At 46.0% G+C, this 19,156-nt stretch overlaps 1 protein-coding gene across 3 annotated transcripts; it reads left to right on the top strand.

The window, feature by feature from the left end:
* The first annotated feature begins 4,179 nt into the window (after positions 1 to 4,179).
* ZNF79 (zinc finger protein 79) lies at positions 4,180 to 18,701 on the top strand. 3 transcript variants are annotated; one of them, XM_039229576.1, is made up of 5 exons: positions 4,180 to 4,530; positions 8,785 to 8,873; positions 11,420 to 11,546; positions 12,015 to 12,113; positions 17,395 to 18,701. In XM_039229576.1, exons 1-5 carry the CDS (start codon positions 4,515 to 4,517, stop codon positions 18,564 to 18,566), a joined length of 1,503 nt encoding a protein of 500 aa, XP_039085507.1. In that variant the 5' UTR covers positions 4,180 to 4,514; the 3' UTR covers positions 18,567 to 18,701. The 3 variants fall into 3 exon arrangements, with proteins under 3 accessions (XP_039085507.1, XP_039085508.1, XP_039085509.1); XM_039229577.1 differs by lacking the exon at positions 8,785 to 8,873; XM_039229578.1 differs by lacking the exons at positions 4,180 to 4,530; positions 11,420 to 11,546 and having other exon boundaries at positions 8,817 to 8,873.
* The last annotated feature ends 455 nt before the right edge of the window (positions 18,702 to 19,156 follow it).

The raw sequence follows: 19,156 nt of genomic DNA, 5'->3' as shown, positions 1-19,156 counted from the left end.
GTGAAGGAGAGTGTGTGTGCATGTGCAAGTTGGGGATGGGCAGAGAAAGAGAGGGAGAGACAATCCCAAGTAGGCTTCACGCCCCGGGCAGAGCCTGGCATGGGGCTCAGTCTCATCACTGTGAGATCATGACCTGAGCTGAAATCAAGAAGTGGATGCATAACCAACTAAGCAACCAACTAAGCAATATACCCGCATATTTTCACTCTTAAAAATAAACTTTATTGGGGGGCCTGGGTGGCTCAGTCGGTTAAACGTCCGACTTCAGCTCAGGTCATGATCTCACGGTTTGTGGGTTCAAGCCCCACATCAGGCTCTGTGCTGACAGCTAGCTCAGAGCCTGGAGCCTGTCTTCGGATTCTGTGTCTCCCTCTCTCTGACCCTCCCCTGCTCATGCTATCTCTATCCCTGTCTCAAAAATAAATAAAACATTTTAAAAAATAGACTTTATTAAGGCATTATTTGTATACCATAAAATTCAACAACTGTAGGTATAAACATTTGATGACTTAGGTGGAGCTGTGTACCCACCACCACAACCAAGATATAGGACATTTTCATCAGCTCAAAATGTTCCCTCATGTCCCTTTGCAGTCAGTCTCCTCCCTATAATTTTGCCTTTACTAGAATTTTTAAAAAATGTTTATTTTGAGGAAGAGAGTAAGAGAGAGCATGCAGGCACACATGTAGGGGAGGGGCAGTGAGAGAGGGAGAGAGAGAATCCCAAGCAGGCTTGTTGGGCTCGATCCCATGAACCGCAAGATCATGACCTGAGCCGAAATCAAGAGTTGGGCACTAAACTGAGCCACCAGGCGCCTCTCCTTTCCTGGACTTTTACAAAAATCCTATCGTTTGTAGTATTTTGCGGCTGTCTTCTCTAACTTAGCAGAGCGCTTTTAAGATTCATCCGTGCTGCACGCATCAGCAGTTCTCTTTTTACCGTTGAGAAGTGTCCCACTGTACATTTGGACTAGTTCCGATTTGGGGCTATCGTGAAGAAAGCTGCTGTGAGCACTTGCACACACGTCTCCTCAAGGAGAGGAACTACCGGCTCATACGGTAAGTTGGTTTCACTATTGTAAGAAGCTGCTGAACTGTTTTCCAAAGCGGCGGTGCCGTTTTGCGTTCCCATCAGCAGCGTCCAAGAGTTCTGGTGGTTTCACATCCTCAACAACACTCGGTATTCACCATTATGAGTAAGACTATTTGTACATTTTCAACTTTTTGAAAATTGTCTTCTCTGATTTCCTCCAGAAATCGTCTCTTTTATGCCGCTGTTCTAGCTCAAGTATCTGGTGAGCTTCGGTTGTCCATACTTAGGAATGAAGTGCTATAGGGTTTTAATTGCAGTAGCTGGTATGTGCACCCCACCCCTGCACCTGTTCTCAGTTCTGTTATGGTTTTTTACATCTTTATACATCGTCACTGTCATTTCAGTGGGAACTCTGGGAAGAAAAAGGGGAAATGTGTAGGTTCAGTCCACCAGCTTGAAATGAAAGCTTTCTTCGTTCTTTTAATGATAATGCAGTGTTCGTTTGCCATTGGAGTCACAGTGTGTGGCAAAGAGTTAGGTGTTCACATATTTGTTAAATTCAACAAATTAAGAGGATTTATTGTATAACTATGTCAGAACTTAAATCAACCTCACATTGCTCCATGTTCAGATTGTTTCCAGTGTTCTTAACCCTGCTATTACATATAGAGTTAGAGGGAGATGAGAAACAGAGGTGGCAGATGAGAGAATGAGATGAGAAAGATGATGGTGATAGAGATGAAGACAGAAAATGGAGATGGAGGTAATGTGGAAGCGATGGAGGAGAGGCAGAGAGATGCAGGTGAAACAGAAGAGACAGAGGTGAGGCAGATGGAGATGGAGGGGAGATAGACAGAGACAAAGATGAGGTAGAAGAGATGGAGGTGAGATAGAGAGATGGAGATGATGATAATGGAAGTGGAGATGGTTAAGCCATGGGCAAGGAAAATGTCGTTGTGGCTTCAACTCTATCTTGGTCTCTTTCCTCCATAACCCAGGGGCCAGGAGCCAGTGCAGTGTGGAGGGTAAGAGACATTGGGCTTAGTTCAAATTCTGGTTATACTACTCCCTGCCTGTGACCTGGACGAGTCATTTAACCTAAGCCTCAGCTTATTCACGTGTAAAATGGGCCCAATGATGTTGTCTCCTCATGGGGTTGTGAGGATGAAAAGAGAGAAGTATGTAAAGCACCTCAAACCGAGGACGGCACAGACTAAGCGCTCAGTGGACGTGAGCTGCTGCTGGTGGTGAGGCCGTGCACGTGTGGATGGGAGACTGTGATGAGGCAATGCTGGGAGCTGTGTGCAAGGGGGGATGCTCAAGGGGTGCCTCAAAGGGACATGTGAAACCTTTACACTTGTTTATAGTCTATTTCCTACGCTGATGCCTCAGCAGCTCCTACTCAGACCATCACTGATTGCTACCAGCATCCACTTACAGGTACCAATGACTGTGGACACACACACTCTTCAGAGGCCCCCTTAAGACTTCCTTGGGGCCTTCTCATCAGAGCACAAGATGCTTCAGGGACCAGAGCCAGCCCCAGTTTCAGACCTGCCCCAGAAGCCCAGCCCAGCACCATCAGGCACGGGACCATGGAAGGCAGGGAGGAACACCCCTAAAAGACAGGTGAAGCAGCAGCAGCTGCGCTTCACCCCTCCCAAGGTAGAAATCTGGACAATCCCCCACACCCATCCCATGTCCAATCCCTGCCCCCAAAACAACTTCCAGGAGAATCCTCGCTTCTGCATTCTTGAGGCAAGAAATGCCCTAACGCCCCCCAGGGGCCATAGGCAGAATTGCATTAGTTGAAGAGTGAAGCCCTTGGCTTCCTCCCTTTGGTCCCGGATGGAAGGCCAAGACTAGGGCAGGAAAACCGCTACCGTCCATTGGCCATTATGGGGTTAGCACCTAATGGGCCTGGGGGCAATAGGCAGAACAGCACCCACTGGACGGGGTCAGGAGCCAAGGAGGGCAGGCAGCCTCTGGAAGCTGGGAAAAGCAAGGAAAGGGATTCTCCCCTAGAGCCTCCAGAAGAAACATAGCCCCACCCACATCTTCATTTTAGCCCAAGGAGACCCATCTTAGTCTTCTGGCCTCCACTGGTTGTAAGCTCAAATTTGCAGCAGCCCGACAAAGAGATAAGGTTATCTGAAAGAGATCCGTGGGTGTGGCTTGCCCAATTGAGTGAATCCCAGTAAGATTCATACAAGCCCCACAAACTTCTTTTGGCAAAAACCAAAACCAAAACCACCCGCTGTGGCTGAAAAGGCACAGACAGTACAGAATCTTAACGTCAAAATGTCTCAAAACCGAATTAACAGAAAATTGCCTGGGTAGTGAATAATTTTCAACAGGCAAGAGGGGAAAATGTCATCAGAGCTCTGAGGAAGCCCATGGAAATATCCTCTGGCATAGCGCGGAAGCCTCCAAAGGATAGAATATTTCGGAAATCTCCTCCGCAACAGTGCTAATGGAACACTATTAACATTATCCAGGACTTCTGCCCATGAAATTAATGAAGTCATTTTCTATACTCTTGATATGATGATAGAGTCTTATACTCTTGAGAGTTCCAGGGCACCAACCTGTGGCTGCCCTGTTCACACTGAGGGGCCTTCCTTTCCTTTACTCTTCCCAGACTTCCGGTACTGCTCAAAAGGGCCATAAAGGCGGCTGGGATTGGGCCCTGACGTGAATGAAGGCCGCGTTACCAGAAGACCCCCGGGATCCAGTGTTCCGAGACCGCCGAACCACTGAGGAGAAATGAACAGAAGTCAAGCCCCCAGCGCCAGTGTTGTGTTAAGTCTGCGCTTGCGCTAGAACCACCGCTCCCAGGATCCTTCGCGGCCAGGTCGCTTCCCGTTTCGGGCCCCGGTCGTGGAATTCCGGCGAACCTGAAAGGAATGTGAACCAAGCATGACGGAAAAGGGATTCCGGGAGCAGGAACAGGCGGAGCCTCTCTGGGAAGGATGGTTCACAAGGGTGTGCGGGTCACAAACCTGGCACCGAGAAAGAAAAACGTTCTGGTCAGGAGCTGGGCCCGGAGACTTCTGGGAAGTGGAGTCCGTTGGGGCGGGGAAGTCCGTACGCATGGCCGGAAGTGACGGTATTCGAGCGCGTCCTCTTTGGCGCGCGAGCTGGGCCTGGCCTTTGGCAGTGCCTGCGGCTGAGGCTTCTGAGCTGCGACAGATAGCCGGGAGCGTTCTCGGGTAGCCGGGAGCGACTTTTTCCACGCCTCATTCTGCTTGAGACCCAGTCGGTGGTTGCGCCACGGGCTCCCCAGCCGCGAGGCCTGGCTGCCGCTGGGGAGACAGAGACCCGACTGGACACGCGCGACCGGAGTTCCCAGGGCCAGACCCGGGGTCTGACGGCAGAAGCAGGAGGGAAGAGTCCTGCCTGGAGCGGGCACCGCAGGCCCGCAGAGCGCGACTGGGGCTCAGAGGACTGCTGGGAGGCGGTGGCGCGAGGTGGCGTCCAAATGCTGGAGGAAGGAGGTGAGAAGGAGGGGTGGAGGGAGCGGCTTGCGGGAGATGCGGCTTCTTGTTCCAGCTTGCCCACTAACACCGCTGTGTGACCGGGACCAGAACTCTGCGCTTATGCTTTCCACACGGGGTTGGTTTGGATCCTTTTTTGAGCAAAGAATTTAGGGTGAGGAAAGTTGGAGGCGCACAGGCCTGGATAAACCCTGCTTTCCCCGATCTGCTTGATGCACCATTGGCATTTGAAAGTCGAAGTAAATGGTCCCTGGGAAGGAAAATGGGACAACCCAGTGTTTCCTGTTGTTTCTGGTCTTCCAGCCGTTCTTGAAGCAGCCAGATATTCTCAGAACAGGAGCCTAGTTGCTCTACAGGAGATTGAGGGCCTATTCAACCCAGTTGGTCTGTGAAGTCGGAGAGGATACTGGAGATGTGGAATCAGACGGCCAGCGTTCCTGTTTAAGCACCGGGGTACTGGTTAGGGCTTTTAACCTGCGTTTCTTCTGGAGGGAAGCCTAAAATAACGTTAACTACCTTGTTTGCGTCTAAAAACCGAGCATCAGATAACGTTCTTGAAAGCACCTTGAGCAATTTATACAACAGAACAAACGTGTGGGTAACTACCGAGGCCTGTACCATCCTCCCGTATAGATCAAGGGGTCCCCGTATTGGTCTGTAATTTTTCAAGTGCAAGTTTGGCATTTTGGATTCTCTTCCCCCAGAGACCTGGGGACAGCAACAGGATGATTATCCTCCTCTTGGTACCACCAGAGAGGACATTAAGGTCCAATGGAGTTGGGTACCATTTAGTAACATAAAGTCTGTACTAAAACCAATATCCAGGCCTGTGTACTACTTTTTAATGTGTACAATAAAGTGGCTTTTAGTTTGCCAGGTTGTGCAACCACCACCACTACTTAATTCCAGAACATTTTTATCACCCCCCAAAGAAGCCCATACCCATTAGCCACCGCTCCTCATTCCCTCTTCTCCCAGTCTCTATGGATTTTTACTTTCTGTTCCTGTAGATTTGCCTCTTCTGGATGTTTCATAAAAATAGAATCATACAGGGACACCTGGGTGGCTCAGTCTCAAGTGTCCAGCTCTTGATTTCAGCTCAGGTTCATGAGATGTGGCCCCAAATCAGGCTCTGCACCTCTGCACTGACAGCGTGGACCCTCTGTCTCTCTGCACCTCCCCTGCGTGCGGTCTCTCTCTCTCTCTCTCTCTCTCTCAAAATAAACAAACTTTAAAAGGACAAAAAAAAAATCCTACAATATATATGTCTGGCTTCTTTCACTTAGAATACTATGTTTCAGGGATCACCTGTGTTGTAACATGAATGAATGTACTTCATGCCTTTTTATGGCTGATATTTCATTTTGTTGCTAGACGACATTTTGTTCCTCACTATCAGCTCTTATGAATAATGCTGCTATGACAACATGTGCCCGAGTTTTTGTGTGAATGTGTATATCTAGGAGAGGAACTGCCGGGTCATATGGGAACTCTGTTTAACTTTCTGAGGAACTGCCAAACCGTTTTCCACAGTGGCTGTACGGTCCCGGTAGCAAAGTTTGAGAGTTCTAGTTTCTCCACATCCTCATCAACACTCGTTTTCCATCTTTTTTATTGTAGCCATCTTAGTGGGTATGAGGCATCTCATAATGGTTTGATAGGCGTTTCTCAAATGACTAGCGACTTTGAGTATATTTTCATGTACTTATTGGCTGTTCGTATATCTTGCTGAAAGAAACATCTATTCATATCCTTTGCCCACCTTTTAATTGAGCTATTTGTCTTTTTATTGTTGAAGTGTAAGAATTCTTTAAATATTCTGGATACTAGACCTTTAGAAGATAAATGATTTACAGATACTTTTCTGCCATTCTGTGCCTATCTTTTTTACTTTCTTGCTAGTGCCTTTTGAAGCACAAGTTTTTAATTTTGGTGAAATTCAGTTTATTTTTTCTTCTGTTGCTTGTGCTTTTGGTGTCATGTCTATGAAACCGTTGCCTCATCAGAGGTACTAAAGATTTATTTATTTATTTTATATTTTTAAATGTTTACTTATTACTGAGAGAGCATAAGCAGGGGAGGGGCAGAGAAGGGGAGACACAGAATCCAAAGCAGGCTCCAGGCTCTGAGCTGTCAGCACAGAGCCCAACTCGGGGCTCGAACCCACGAACCATGAGATCATGACCTGAGCCAACGTTGGACGTTTAACCAACTGAGCCACCCAGGCACCTCCCCAGCACCATCTTTTTGAAGATTAATCTTTCCCTACTTACTTTCTTGGCACTCTTTTTGAAAATCAATTATCCACAAATACATGGATCTATTTCCGGATTCTTGGTTCTTCTCCATTGATTTATATTTCTATCCTCAAACTAGGACCACACTCCTTAATTACTCTTGCTTTGTAGATTTTGACAGTGTGAATATGAGTTCTCCAGTTTTGTTCTTTTTCCAGATTGTTTGGCTCTTCTGGGCCATTTGCATTTCTAGATGAATTTTAGGATCAGCTTAATCGGTTTCTATTAAAAAGTCCTCTGGGATTTTGCGTAATTCTGTAGGGACTGCATAATTCTTTAGATTAGTGTGGTGAGTATTGCCATCGCAGCATTGTTGTCTTCCAATCCATGAATCCATGGGGATTCTTTCCATTTATTTCAATCGTCCATAATTTCAACAGTGTTTGGTAACTTTTAGTGTGTGTGTCTTACATTTCCATTGTTAAATTTATTCCGAAGTGTTTTAGTCTTTTAATGCTCTTGCAAATGGAATCGTTTTCTTTAATTTCACTTTTGGATTATACATTGCTAGTGTATCTATTTAAATCTTCTGCCCATTTTTAATTGGGTTACCTTTTTATTGTATCCCCATCTTGGATCTTGCAACCTTGCTGAACTGGTTTAGCTGTCATAGGTTTTTTTTTGTTTTGCTTTTGTGGGTTCCTTAGGATTTATTTTTTTCGTTTTCTTTCTAAATAGCAGGGCTATTTTATTTTATTATTTACTTCTTTTTTAGGTAGGCTCCATACCTAATGGGCTTCAACTACAACCCTGAGATCTAGAGTCCCATTCTCTACTGACTTAAACAGCCAGGTACCCTTCCTCAGCATTTTCTGTATACAAAATCGTATCTACAAATACTGATAATTTCATTTCTTCCTTTCCAATCTGGATGCCTTTTTTTTTTTCTCCCCCAGCCCTTCCTAATGTCCCTGGCTAGACCCTCCAGTATAATACTGGATAGAAGTGGTGAGAGCAGATATCCTTGTCTTGATCATAGAAGAATGTTTCAGCCTTTCACCATTAAGTATGATGTAAATCTGGATTTTCTGTAGTTGCCTTTTATCAAATTGAAGATGTTCTCTGCTCTTTCTGGTTTATTGAGTGTGTCTTATCAGGAAAGGGTATCAGATTTTGCATAATGGCCTTTTTGGTGTTTATTGAAATGATCTATGTGGGTCTTTGACTTTTTATTACCTGTGGTATATTATGTTGATTGATTTTCATATGTTGAGTCATTCTTGCATTCCTGGGATGAATTCCACTCGATCATTATCTCTTTTGATTTGGTAACTGTCTGAAACCTGCGGAGCACTTTTTCCCAGCGAACTGAGCAGTAGGTGATAATTGTCAACTGTGTGCTTACCTGCTAGGCATTGTGCTAGCTGCTTTGTCCGCATTTTTCTTTCATCTTCACAGCATCTTTACAAAGGATCGTCATCCATGGGGCACCTGGGGGGCTCAGTTGGTTATGCGTCCCACTTCGGCTCAAGTCATGATCTCACTGTTCCCAAGTTCAACCCCCGCATCAGGCTCTGTGTTGACAGCTCAGAGCCTGGAGCCTGCTTCATATTCTCTGTCTCCTCTCTCTCTGTTCCTCCACCACTCACACTCTGTCTCTCAAAAATAAACATCTTAAAAAATTTTTTTAAAAACACAAAGGATCATCATCCTCATTTATAGGTGAAAAAAATGAGCCGTAGAAAGGGTGTGTGACTAGCACGCTGCTGGTAAGTAGTGGACTTCCCCTTCTTGAGTCTGTTACACTCATAACTCCCTGCATCTGAGTGAATTGATGGGGTTTCTGAGGTAGGAGGGGCAATGGGAAATTTACATTCCCCTGCAGGTCTGCGCATTCAGTCCGAGTGCCCCAGACCCTGCGGTGTCCTTTGAACCCCCTTTGGAGCGCGAATGTGAGACTTTCTAGCTTGGGGAGCTATAACTTTTAAGCCTTATTGGTTTCTTTCCCTTCCTCCAGAGCCGCCTTCCCCAGACCCTGGCCTTCCACCCGAGGAAACCACGGGACATGAAGGCATGGCAGCTGGTCTCCTCTCAGCTGGGACCCACGTAAGTTTGAAATTTGCTCTGAGAGGCAGCCTCATTTTCTTTCTTTCTTCCTTCCTTCCTTCCATCTTTCTTTCTTTCTTTCTTTCTTCCTTTCTTTCTTTCTTTCAAATACTAAGAGGTTTTTGTTTCTGTTGGTTAATTACGAAAGGAATTCATGTTTCTTGTAGAAAACCTGAAAAACACAGAAAACACACCCAAAAACTCACCCTTTTTCCCACAGAGAATTAAAACACTTAACGTTTTCATTTGCGTCCTTTCAGGCATATTCTTCCTTTCCTTTTCTTTTTTTAAGTTTTTAAAGATGTGTGTGTGTGTGTGTGTGTGTGTGTGTGTGTGTGTGTGTTGTTCTTTTGTTTCTTTTTTTGAAAGGGTGAGATCAGACAGGGGAGAGGCCGAGAGAGAGGGAGAGAGAGAATCCCAATCTCATGAATTGTGAGATCCTGACTTAGGTCGAGATCAAAGTTCGTTGCTTAACTGACTGAGCCACCCAGGTGCTCCAGGATTTTATTTTTAAGTAAGCTCTACACCCAACTTGGGGCCCAAACTCACAATCCCGAGATGAAAAGTCACTTGCTTTACCGGCTGAGCCAGCCATATGCCCCCATGAGTCTCCCTCTTCTACTTTCCCAAAATGGGTTTGTCCTGCTTTATAACTTTCTTTTTATTTCCACGTCACAGAATTTGATCAGTATTTCTCCGTTTCGTTAAGAGTGTTCTACAGAATCATTCCTAGCGTATTCCATCGCATAGTTCTTCTACCAGGGTAGGAACTGCCTTCTCTTTTTACTTGACTAGACTGGGTAATGGTCTGTTTCTTTTCCTTAGAAAGTCTGCTCTTGGATATTCTTATCAGTTCTCTTAATAACAGATTTTTCTTTCTCAGGTTTTTGCTTTCACTTGTCAGATTTATTTTTCAAATTGACCTTTTAACCTTTAACCTCTTAAGTCAAATTTCTAATTTGCTTCTTCTTTTCTTGTTGGTAGTGAAAGCGGTTGGCTGTGGGTCCTATTTTCTTAGATATTCCAGAATTGTCACTTTGATTTCTGTCTGCCCATTCAGCTGGTCTGTGTTCCACAAGGACAGTGTTTGTCTTTTGTCACCCCATGACACACAGGTATAGTGTAATTGCAGAGCGGAGGGTGTGATGGCTCAGCTCAGTTAGCAATTATTAAATTGCTCAGTTATTCCATCGCTCTGTTTTGTTGTTTATTTTGTATTAACCCTGCTAACGCCCGAGTTCTTGTAACATCTCGTAGCTGTAGTATCTTACGTTTGTTCTTGTATTTCCTACGGTATTTTTTTCTTTATGAATTTCACATGGTTATTTCTAGTTCGTGAGAGTTACATCTTTATGGTGATTTTACTTTTCTTGACCATTATAAAATGACCCAAATGTTTTAAATATTTCATAGGTTTAAAAAATGACCCTCTTTGTCCTATGTAGTGCATTTCTCAGTATGAAAGATGGGGTTGGGAGAACAGGTAAAACCAGAGGTCAAGAGATGTATTGTACTTTGGAAAATGATGCTGGCTTCGGATAAGGCAGCGACGGCGCCGCGAAGAGAAATGTGGGAGCTTTAGAGACCCTGGTGGGAGGGCGGGGAGGGCAGTGAAGATGGAAGGCAGTGAAGACGCGGGGAGTTGCTGCGGGGACGGGGAAGATGGACACACAGGGTCCTGGCATGGCCCACGAGGTAGATGCGGGTGCCTTACTTGTGCTGAAAACAGACGCGAGGACTTCCTCGCCTCCATTCCTTTGCTCATGGTGCCTCACCACCTCCTCTTTCTCCCTCCTCCAAGCCCGCTCAGCAGTCCCCTCCTCTCTGTGGTCTTCCCGCGCCCTCCACCCAGGATTCCTTCTCCGTTATCCTGGCCCCTGGTCTGTCCACGTTTCTGACACGCTACTACAGGTGGCCACAGACACATCTGGTTTTCCTTTTGTACCGTGTGATGTCCAAGTTCACAGGGACGTTTATCACATGTTCTGAAGAACTGACCTTTCACAGTTCTTTCTGATTTCTCATTGCGTAAACATATATGTTCAATTTTTGTTTTTTCTACATTGTCTCTTTCAGTTCCCAAGCACCTGTTTCTTCCCAGCTACTTGTTTTATGTAGAAACAGATGTATATGCGCTCTGTTTATATACAGAGTCTGTCAGAGTTGTAAACGTGCAAAGAGACTGTATTTGATTTATTTTTGTGTGTCAGTATCCAGTATAGTGAGAAGCACATAGGAAGTGATCAGTAAATGTTTTTCTTAAACTACCCAGGGCTGCCTTCTATCCTAAGGCCACTGGGCGAGCAGGAATGTGCTTGTTGTTTGGGGCGCCTGGGTGGCTCAGTCAGTTGAGCATCTGACTTCGACTCAGGTCATTATCCTGAGGTTTGTGAGTTCGAGCCCCACTGCAGGCTTTTTGCTGACAGCTCAGAGCCTGGAGCCTGTTTTAGATTCTGTCTCCCTCTCTTTCTATGCCCCTCCCCAGCTTGCACTCTGTCTCTGTCAAAAAATAAATAAATGTTAAAGGAATGTGCTTGTTGTTTCAGGGATCCATGCCCTTCAGCAGTGTGACTGTAGCTTTTACCCAGGATGGGTGGAGGCACTTGATCCCTGCTCCTAGGGACAGGTTCAAGGAGGGGATCCCAGAAAACACCAGGAACTTGGTCCTGCTGGGTAAGGAAACCATTTGAAATTTAGAATCTACTCCGTTCTGAAAATCTGTGGCACTTTCTAGTATTGAGTGGCACTTTCCAATTTACTGACGCACAAGAGGGATAGTGTTTATTCCTCGTGGTTCCCTCGTGTAAGGTCTCTGCATTCCAGGTTGGGAAATAGGCAGTTTCATTTTGTTCCCGTGAGACTGCACCTCCCTGTTTTCTTACTTCCCAGGAGGGTTCCCAGGAACAGTAAGTTCCTGTCTTTCTTAATAACTGGCTTTGGGGGCTTAACTTCACTCCCCGACTTGACCCCTCCTTGGCACTGTGTGCATCCCTCTGTGCCTGGCACCAAGTAAGTGCTCAATACATCCTTACTGAGTGAATGAAATAAATGACCTGACTAGTGTGTTTCCACTCTCCTGAGTTCTGGGTGGCTATGTATACTTAATCTAAACCTCTAAAGCCCATTTTCCCCCTTGAATAGGACTTCCAGTTTCCCAGCCTGGCATGAACTCCCAGTTGGAACAAAGGGAAGAAGGCCCATGGATGCTGGAGGGAGGAGGCTTGAGGAGCACCTGTCCTGGTGAGTGAGCACGCACCGAAGTCCATGTGTTTGGGGAGCAAAAGCCCTTTGGAAGTGCATTTGGTTTGGTTATTTTAACAATCCCATGAGGTAGACATTATTATCCCCATTATACAGATGAGGAAATTAAATCTGATAGAGACCAATTATCAGAGCCTCACAGCTAGAAAGTGGCATGGCTGGGGTTTGAAGCGAGGCCTGTCTGACTGCAAAGCCCACTATTCCACATCTCCTCCTCACTAAGTTCCCTGGGGTGGGAGATACCTTCGACCGCAGGTGGTGTTGCTGGGCTCTAGGAGAATGAAGTCATCATTGCTGGCCAGCACTTTCTCTGCTTTGGGTTCATCTCAGTGAGGCTCTCCCCTACCTTCAACTGTGATACCTACGTTTATCTCTCTCTGGTCCTTAATTGGATGCCTCCCTCTCCCTGCTTCCCTCCCCACCTTCTCCCTGTCTGCATGACCATGCTAGAATTTCATAGAGAGCTTATACTGAGAACCTTAGGAAAAACAAAAGGAAAGCTGTATCTTCCTTGTTTATCTCTTGCTCCTCATCCACAGCTGCTCACTCCACCCCTACCTTCAGGCTCCAGCCCTCACTGTTACCCCAACCACTACTCAAACTTGCTGAGATCTTTCCTTTACAGGGAGCCTCAGTGCTCCTGCCCCTCCCGTTGCTCAAGTCCCTCTGCTGCCCAGCACCTTACCTGTTAGGCGGGGCCTTTTCTCCTGGGCTGTCTCCCCTGTGTAGAACTTCCGAAATTGAATGTGGTGTTCCATCATTAGGTAAGGCGATAGCTGCATTTTTCTGGAAGAAGGTTTCATCACAGCCTCAGAGAGTTTCAAGAGCCTAGAGAGGTCAGATCACCATGTTACTAGAAATAGAACTTGAGGGATGCCTGGGTGGCTCAGTCAGTTAAGCGTCCAACTTGAGCTCAGGTTATGATCTCAGAGTCCATGGGTTCAAGCCCTGTATCAGGCACTATGCTTATAGTTCGGAGCCTAGAGCCTGCTTCGGATCCTGTGTCTCCTTGTCTCTCTCCCACTCCCCTGATTGCACTCGCTTGCTCTCTCTCAAAAATAAACATTTAAAAAAAAAATAGAACTTCGGAAAGGGTGTTAGCACCAAGCATCCATGCTCTGAGGTATCACAGTACTAGTGTAGAAACAGGAAAGCCAGGCAAGTCCTGGCTTACTACTTAGAAATTACATGGATTCAGAGTAAACTGTTAGTTATGTGGTTGCTTGTTTCTCTGCCTAAAAAATCTAAATAACAAAATGTTATTTCACAAACTAATATGCATGAAAAAGGAAGTTCTCAACTATGGAGTGCTGTATTAGCCTTATGGTCATGAAGCAGTTTGAGAAAAGTTGAAGTCTGGCTACTAGAGTGACAAGTAGCCTGCTCCGTGGTGTGGCACCTCTGCTCTGAGTCACAGCGCCTCCTGGGCGTTGCTCCCCTCCACGGGCTGGCTTCAGAGCCCTCGTAGTCCCATCCTAGCCCTCCCGCAGCGGCAGAGCCAGGTCTTTAAAGTACCTTTCGCCTCACTGCCTGCTCTAGGGATTTCCGTTGTGCATGTTGACATTTCCCCAGGCACAGCCGGTTAGTTTGCCACATGCTCATTGGATTTGTTATTCAGTCAGCAAATTTGCATTAAACATTCGGTAAATGCCTGGAATGGTTTTAGCTACTGAAAGTACAAGAGAAAACGAAGATACAGTCTCTGCACGCATCCTAGTGAGATATGAGTAAACCAAGTGACGTGTAATACCGGATAGTGATGAGCCCTGTGAAGGAGCCAAAAGCAGGATAAGGGAGTAGTGACTGGGGTGTGAAGGTGAGAACAGGAATACAGATGGAAGGGGGCCGCTGTTGTAGGTCAGACGACTAGGAAAGACCACTTGGAGGAGGTGACATTAGAGCCGAGGTCTCAAGGAAGAGAGTGAGCCAGCCGTGTGAGTGTCTGGGGGACGAACATTCTGGGACACAGCATGTTTTGAAGCTGTTGGAGATGGGCTTGACTTGTATTAAGGTCAGAAGACCCTGGGCCTCAGGAAATGGGGGGAGAGTGGTAGGCGGGGGACAGATAGGGCTTTGGAGGCCATGCTGTGACATCCAGATTTTATCGACATAAGCCATTGAGGGTTTTGAGCAGGGAGGGGACAGTACTTGATTTGTGTTTGAAAATTGTATGTGGAGGGTTCAAGAGTAGGAGCAGGGAGATGAGTTAGGAGTCTCTTGTAGACATTCCAGGGTGAGAGGGTGGCGGCTGGTAGGAAGGATTCAGGACATATGTGGGTGTTAAAGCCAACAGGACTTGCTAGTGAATTGGATGTGAGCGGGCAGGGGCATTAAGGATGACCCTGACCTGAGCAGAGCAGGTAAACAGGAAGACCGACAAAGACACTGGCTCGAAAGGGACAATCAGTTGTTCTGTTTTTGGGGCACATTCGGACATCTTTAGTCTCCTACAGGAGCCACTACCCCGGGCAGTTGCAGACTGAGGTAGAATGATCCATGAGCATCTCGTGGTCTCCTGCACTGCCCCGTCTCCCTCTGCTGCTGTTCTTGGCACTTTTCCTCCTTTCCACCTTTCCTCAGATAGATGGTGGGGTTTTAAGAGCTGTCATAGCTACACATAATCAAATACTGATTTACATGGAGATGCCCTCAATCCGAAATGGGGCTGCTGTGCTCTTGGTAGATTGGGCATTAGTATGCTCATGTGCCCTGGAGGGAAACCATTTAAGGGAGTTTACAAAGAAGACGTCTAAGATAATAACAAGCACTCATATAACATTTAACTGTCCCTCGTGTGTTGCAAGCACTCATATAACATTTAACTGTCCCTCGTGTGTTGTAACTCATTTAATCCTCATGGTAATTTTGCAAGAGCTACATTTATAACTAGTGAACCCAAGAAATGGAAAGATTAAATAGTCTGCCCACAGTCACAAAGCTAGTGAGAAGCAGAGCTGGACTTAAACCCCAGCAGTTTGGGTCAGGATTCTCTATAGAAATTCAAATAGGGGCTCTTATTCAAATAAGGGCTCAGTCTGTTGAGTGTCTGGTTCTTGAATTCAGCTCAGGTCATGATCTTATAGTTTTGTGGGTTCAAGACCCACGTCAGGCTCTGCAATGATAGCACAGAGTCTGTTTGGGATTCCTTCTCTCAAAAAACAAAACAAAACAAAATTCAAATATAAGTCACCCAGAACCGACCTTGTTATTCTGTCCTCTGAGAGGGTAGAAACCCAAAGAGTTGTCAGGAGAATTGAGCCTTGTGAAAAGCAGCTCCGTAGCCCCCCCAAAAGTCCACCCCCTTATGTGCAAGGCCCCGTGTAGGACACAGGTGTGTGGGACCCTGTGCTTCAGGTCCCAAATATACATTACTCACATTTTAGAGTTTTCTCTTAAAATGAGGGAGAGCCAAAGGTTAAGAATCATTAACTCTTTAAAAGATATCTGTCTCAGGGCGCCTTGGTGGTTCGGTTGGTTAAGCGTCTGTCTCTTGGTTTTGCTTGGGTCATAATCTCATGGCTTCATGGGTTTGGGCCCCACATTGGCTCTGTGCTGCCAGCATGGAGCCTGCTTGGGATTCTCTCTCTTCCTTCCTAGCTGCCCTTCCCCCACTCATGCTGTCTGTCTCTCTCAAAATAAACTTAGAAAAATTTCTTTTTAATATCTACTTTCTGATTATAAAAGCAATGCTGTTTATTCTATTTAAAATAACTTTTTTCAGGGTATCTGAGGGGCTCATTCGGTTGAGCATTCAACTCTTGACTTTGGGTCAGGTCATGATCCTTATATCGGGTTCTGCATTGAACACGGAGCCTATTTAAGATTCTCTCTTTCCCTCTACTGCTCTCCCCCACTAGCACACTTACATTATTTTTCTAAAAACAATAAAATAACTATTTTCTGGTAAAAATATGTTAATTTGAGATTTGGCAAAGGATAAGAAAAAAACCCAAGTTCCCCTATCCTCCCACCACACAGAGCTGCCTCCATCTTCTTCATATAACAAAATGCAATAATACTTTTTTCTGAGGTTGATTTACGTGGTCTGAGTATATGCTGAATATAACTTACAGGGTCTTTTTTAAATCACTGCATATTCTCTGAGGTGGTTTTTGTGACTTTTATTGTAACACTAACATTAGAGAACATTAGAAAATACAGGCAAACACTGAAGGAAATAAAAATTGCTCCTGATCCCACAACCCAAAGATAACGCAGGTTACATTCACATTGTATATATTTCCAGTGTTTTCTCAATACCTTTCTGCAAAAGGTACTATAGTGTACCTATTCCAAACGTGACCTTTGATTGCTAAGTAGTGTCCCTCAATTGGCTGTACTATCATCATTCCTTTATTGAAAGGTGTTTGCTTTTCTTTGACAAATGATGGTGTGAGCAACTTTGTCAACACAGCTTTGTGTAGTTTCTCATTAGTTCCTTAGGATAGATTCTTACAAGTGCAGTTCCAATGTCAACATTTTAAAGACTCTTGACACAACCAGATTGCTCTCCAGAAAGGCTGTCCCAGTTCATGCGATCACACCAGTGGGTAAGATCTCATGATGCTGCACCCTTGCCAACACTCTAGGATTAGCCAGATTTTGAGATTTGATAGGTGAAAAAGTTTCATCTTGCTGGCATTGGTCATCAGCTTTTTTTTCCTTTTTTTTTTTAATTTCAAGTTTATTTTGTGAGAGAAAGAGAGAGCACAGTGAGGGAGGAACAGAGGGGGAGAGAGAACCTGAAGCAGGCTCTGCACCGTCAGCACAGAGCCCACACGAGCCTCAAACCTGCAAACCGTGAGATCATGACCTGAGCCTAAATCAAGAGTCAGATGCTTAACTGACTGAGCCACCCAGGTGCCCCGATCATCAGCTTCTTAAAGTAAGTTTGGTAAGCAGATTGCCAAAACCACACCAAGAATTGTGAGACTAAGAAGACACATGGACATTGCCCAGTATTTGGCCAAAGCAGAGGAAAGGGTCAGAAATAAGGGAGCCTTACATCTGAGGAGGGTAAAACTTCTCTATATCCCTTTGCACTTTAGGAAAGGGAATAAAGCGGGTTTATGTATCTGAAGAGCCATCTTGGTCAATGTTTTACAGTTTGGAACAGAAATGTGAGGTGTGTTCTGGTTGAAAGGGGTAGAGCATCAGACCTGTCTGCCGAAGAGCTCGGGCAAAGCCCATCAGCCTTTGTATTCCAGTAGGACCTTTGCTTCCACCAAACTGGAAAAATGGTTTTCTAAATATTTTTCAGACTGGAAGATTATGTCTGAATCACCACCCGAGCAAGACATTTCTGAAAATTCATTCCAAGACACAAGTAGAGAGATGCCCCCTGGGGAGTCAGACCCCAGGAACAGTGAACTGGGGAAGAGCTGCAACCTGAGACCAGTCCTTTCTCCACAACAGAGGGTTCCTACAGAAGTGAGGCCCCGGAAATGGGAAGCACATACGAAGAGCTTCAGGAAGAATTCAGATAGAATGAAGCCTCACAGAGCCAAGCCATATACGTGCAGCGAATGCGGCAAAGCCTTCAGTTACTGCTCTTCCCTGTCTCAGCACCAGAAGAGTCACACCGGGGAGAAACCCTATGAGTGTAATGAGTGTGGGAAGGCTTTCAGCCAGAGCTCATCTCTCATTCAGCACCAGAGGATTCACACCGGGGAGAAGCCTTACAAATGCAACCAATGTGGAAGGGCCTTCAGCCAGAATGCCAACCTCACAAAACACCAGCGAACCCACACTGGAGAAAAGCCCTACAGATGCAGCGCGTGCGAGAAGGCCTTCAGTGACTGCTCAGCCCTCGTCCAGCATCAGAGAATCCACACGGGAGAGAAGCCCTACGAGTGCAGCGACTGCGGAAAGGCCTTCCGCCACAGTGCGAACCTCACCAACCACCAGAGGACGCACACAGGGGAGAAGCCGTACGAGTGCAGGGAGTGCGGGAAGGCCTTCAGTTACTGTGCCGCGTTCATTCAGCATCAGAGAATCCACACGGGGGAGAAACCCTACAAGTGTGGCGCGTGCGGGAAGGCCTTCAGCCAGAGTGCAAACCTCACAAACCACCAGAGGACTCACACGGGAGAGAAACCCTACAAGTGCAGCGAGTGTGGGAAGGCCTTCAGCCAAAGTACAAACCTCATAATCCACCAGAAGACCCACACCGGGGAGAAGCCCTATAAATGTAACGAGTGTGGGAAGTTTTTCAGCGAGAGCTCAGCCCTTATTCGACATCACATCATTCACACAGGAGAAAAACCCTATGAGTGCAATGAGTGTGGGAAGGCGTTTAACCAGAGCTCCTCCCTAAGTCAGCATCAGAGAATTCACACTGGTGTGAAACCCTATGAATGTGCTGAGTGCGGAAAGGCCTTCCGGTGTAGTTCAGCTTTCATTAGACACCAGAGACTCCATGCTGGGGAGTGAGCAGAAAGTGGGTGGGGACCCGACAGGCATAGCAGGTAGCTTGAAAACCTCTGGAGACGAGGACTTCCATAGCCTGTAGCTCAGAGCCACATGCAAAAGCACCTTTAATAAATAGTCCCTATTTTATAGGTTGTATGTGGAAGGTGTCAAGGACCCTTTTCTCCTCAGGAAGCATAAACTACCGAATTCAAATTACAAGAGTTTGAGCCAGAGTGGAGTATACAGAGCACTGCAGAAACCTTAGTTTATAGGGAGTAAGTGAACAGTGAATGAAGGACTCCTGAGGAAGGAAGTTCCTTCCTAAAGGCTATTTGGTGAGGGTTCTCTCTGCGTGACTAAGGACAAAAGAACACACAACAGGAATGAACAGTTTCTCCATAACAGGGGAGTAATTCAAGTGAGGAAAGGTTGATGCCCACGATGTGCTAGTCTCACTGGGGGTAAGGGAAGAGATTAGTGTTCAAGACACTGATAGGCCCTATCTATCTAGTTATAGTGTTGGCTACTATTTAAAAATACCCAGAGGGGAGAATGGAAGCTAGTCCAATCCCCTCAGCAAGGCACCTCCCTTTCTATGGGGACAAGAGACA

Source organism: Hyaena hyaena, unplaced genomic scaffold, assembly GCF_003009895.1.
Source record: "Hyaena hyaena isolate Hyena2069 unplaced genomic scaffold, ASM300989v1 scaffold_38, whole genome shotgun sequence".
NCBI classification, from domain to species: Eukaryota; Metazoa; Chordata; class Mammalia; order Carnivora; family Hyaenidae; genus Hyaena; species Hyaena hyaena.
This window is presented reverse-complemented; position numbering and strand designations above follow the sequence as displayed.

Bases quoted from the DNA above. Each gene is read 5' to 3' on its own strand.
- ZNF79 (XM_039229576.1), top strand. The intron at 11,547-12,014 runs GTAAGGAAACCA...CCCCTTGAATAG, and splicing joins CAGGAACTTGGTCCTGCTGG to GACTTCCAGTTTCCCAGCCT. The intron at 12,114-17,394 runs GTGAGTGAGCAC...AATATTTTTCAG, and splicing joins CTTGAGGAGCACCTGTCCTG to ACTGGAAGATTATGTCTGAA.